At 34.0% G+C, this 2,467-nt stretch overlaps 1 protein-coding gene across 1 annotated transcript in view; it reads right to left on the bottom strand.

Annotated features, from left to right (window-relative positions):
• The window catches only part of NUP107 (nucleoporin 107kDa), a 48,616-nt gene that overhangs the window by 3,879 nt on the left and 42,270 nt on the right, over window positions 1–2,467 (bottom strand). The window contains 2 exon segments of the mRNA XM_012642016.1: window positions 1,644–1,757; window positions 2,155–2,280. Of these exon segments, the coding sequence (XP_012497470.1) occupies window positions 1,644–1,757; window positions 2,155–2,280 (240 nt within the window).

The following is a 2,467-nucleotide window of genomic DNA, read 5'->3' as shown; positions in this document are numbered from 1 at the left end:
AAAAAAAAAAAAAAAAACAACTATGAGAGCAGGAAAAAAGACCTCTTATGCCCACTACATTTTCTTACAACAAATTTGAAAACAAACAATTTAAATAATAAAAAAGTACCCAACTACACTAACATTTCTGAAATAATCTTAAAAATAGAAAGGAAATGCATAGAACTTAGTGCAGAACAAAATAAAAAAAGGATAAGCTAAAGTAATAACTAGTCCTTTGAGAAGGCTAATAAAATATCTAAAAATATTTTCATGTGAGAGGCTAAACATTTTTCAAAGGCAGATTTAAGTTGAGAGGTGAAACAACAAAATGTAATCTGGTAATTCTAATAATGACTAATTGTACTAATTCAGGCTAATCTAGGTCAGCTTTTCACAAATAGAAAAAATTACTATTAATCTTTTAGTCTTGTTTTGAGGTATAAATACATAAAAGCAAATATTAAAGTGCATGCTTTTAATTTTCTTAGCTTTAAAGGGGAATGTACCTTCATTTCTTTTCTCAAATTGGTACTTGCTACCTTCAGGAGTGTTCTTGGTATCTTTTCTTCTGCTATTCCTCATATCCTCATCTGTTTATTACTTTTTAATTTAATTTTAGCCACTGTTTTTTTTTTTTTTTAGCCCTTCTTACCAGAAGCAAAAAGCAACAGGGACAGGACTAAAACACTCCTATTGTTTTCTCTGTTCAAAATTATATACCAGATATCCAAGAATCCAGCCTTTCCAGTTCTTGTCAGACAGCTCTTAAGGTCTGCAGGGGCAAAACTGAGCTACTCATGGTTTCTGCCATGCACCATGGCCAGGCCTCAATGTCTTTCCCTCGCGGGATTATCATCTCAGTATCCCCCTTTCCTGATCTCACTTCATCCAAATTCTACCCATTTGCTCATGATTCAGGCAAATGCTATACCTTTCAAGCATACAGTTCAGATCCCTTCCAGGTAGAAGCAATCTTTTCTTTTCCTGAACTCAGAAAATACTTAATTCTTGTTTTTCTTATGGTATTTAGCACCAGGTTCTCCTGTGTCAAGGGCTGAATTTCAACAGATCGCAGTGAGGGAGCTGCCCTGCTATGTATGAAACCCTAACCCAGAAGCAGGTTGTCTAAGAATTGATTTTCTTACGGTATTTAATACTTTTATAAATGGTTCTAAACCCAGGCTACACATTAAAGCATTCCAGATGATTTTTAAAAAAAGCCCAGCTGTACCTAAGACTAATTAAACCAGAATCTCTGGGTGTAGAACCCTGTATTTTTCAAAAGCTCACCAGGTCATTTAAATGGACAGCTCAGAGGTGGGAGCCACTGCTTTATATGTGTCTTACTAATATTACTAGTTCTCTTCATTATCTCTGAATTGAGTCAAATACATGTATAATTAAATTTTTAGGTCCAGAATTTTTAAAAATTACATTTTAGTATTCTGTGTTAAGACATTAAATGTGAAGTGATAGTTTACCCAAGAATCAAATATTCCTATTCCCTAGCTAGTATTTTCAGTTTAGGTTAATATGGGATGTCTGGTTATAACCACAAAGATTATACAAAATCTGTAGATGCTCCTATTCAGAGACAGAACATTTGAAAAAAGACAGTTTTTTTTTGTTTGTTTTAGCTATAAACAGTGCACACAGCTTACCTCTCTAACATCTACCATCCACCCTCCATCAACAAACAACAAAACGTTATACATTTTCTCCTTCACATCAGCAGTTAGGGCATCTAGATGCCCTTTCCAAATACCATAATCCATCTGCAAAACAAACATAAGGCAGTCATATAACGGACAAAACCCAATAAATAATGTATGTGTAAAGTATAGACAGGAATATACACATGGAACATCATTTTAAAGAGCTGATGTTTCAGTTTGTCAAATATAAAAATAAATATCAACAGACTGTAGTTAAATAAAACACTAAAATGTTAACTTTGTAAATGAATGCTAATGTCACCTGAAGGTATTTTTCATGTCTCGTTAACTACCTACAGAACAGTGACTAAACAAATTGCTTTTTTCAAAGTAGAACATTAACAGGAAGGTCACCTGTTATAATAGAAATATAGCTACTAAAGAAATGACCTCTTTAAATATATAACATACGTTTTTAAGATGAAATAGGCACATCCCAGATCCATATGCAACTTACTTCATACTTCTTTTCTTTGTGTTCATTAGCCACTTTCTCAGTAAAAGTTGGCTGAAGCATCAAAGTAGGTTTTTGTGGAGCTGAATTCATATGCTTGAACCACTCATTAAAGGTTTCATGGGCTTCCTAAAATGTAAATTAAAAAAATACAAAATAAAAGTTTTCACTTTTATTGTTCAACAAAGCTTTTTTTTTTTTGAGACAGAGTTTCACTCTTTTGCCCGGGCTAGAGTGAGTGCCATGGCGTCAGCCTAGCTCACAGCAACCTCAAACTCCTGGGCTCAAGCGATCCTCCTGCCTCAGCCTCCCAAGT

The sequence above is a fragment of the Propithecus coquereli genome, unplaced genomic scaffold, assembly GCF_000956105.1.
Source record: "Propithecus coquereli isolate 6110/MARCELLA unplaced genomic scaffold, Pcoq_1.0 Scaffold172, whole genome shotgun sequence".
NCBI lineage: Eukaryota > Metazoa > Chordata > Mammalia > Primates > Indriidae > Propithecus > Propithecus coquereli.
Note: the sequence above shows the minus strand (reverse complement) of the source record. Positions and strands in the feature narration are given on the sequence as shown.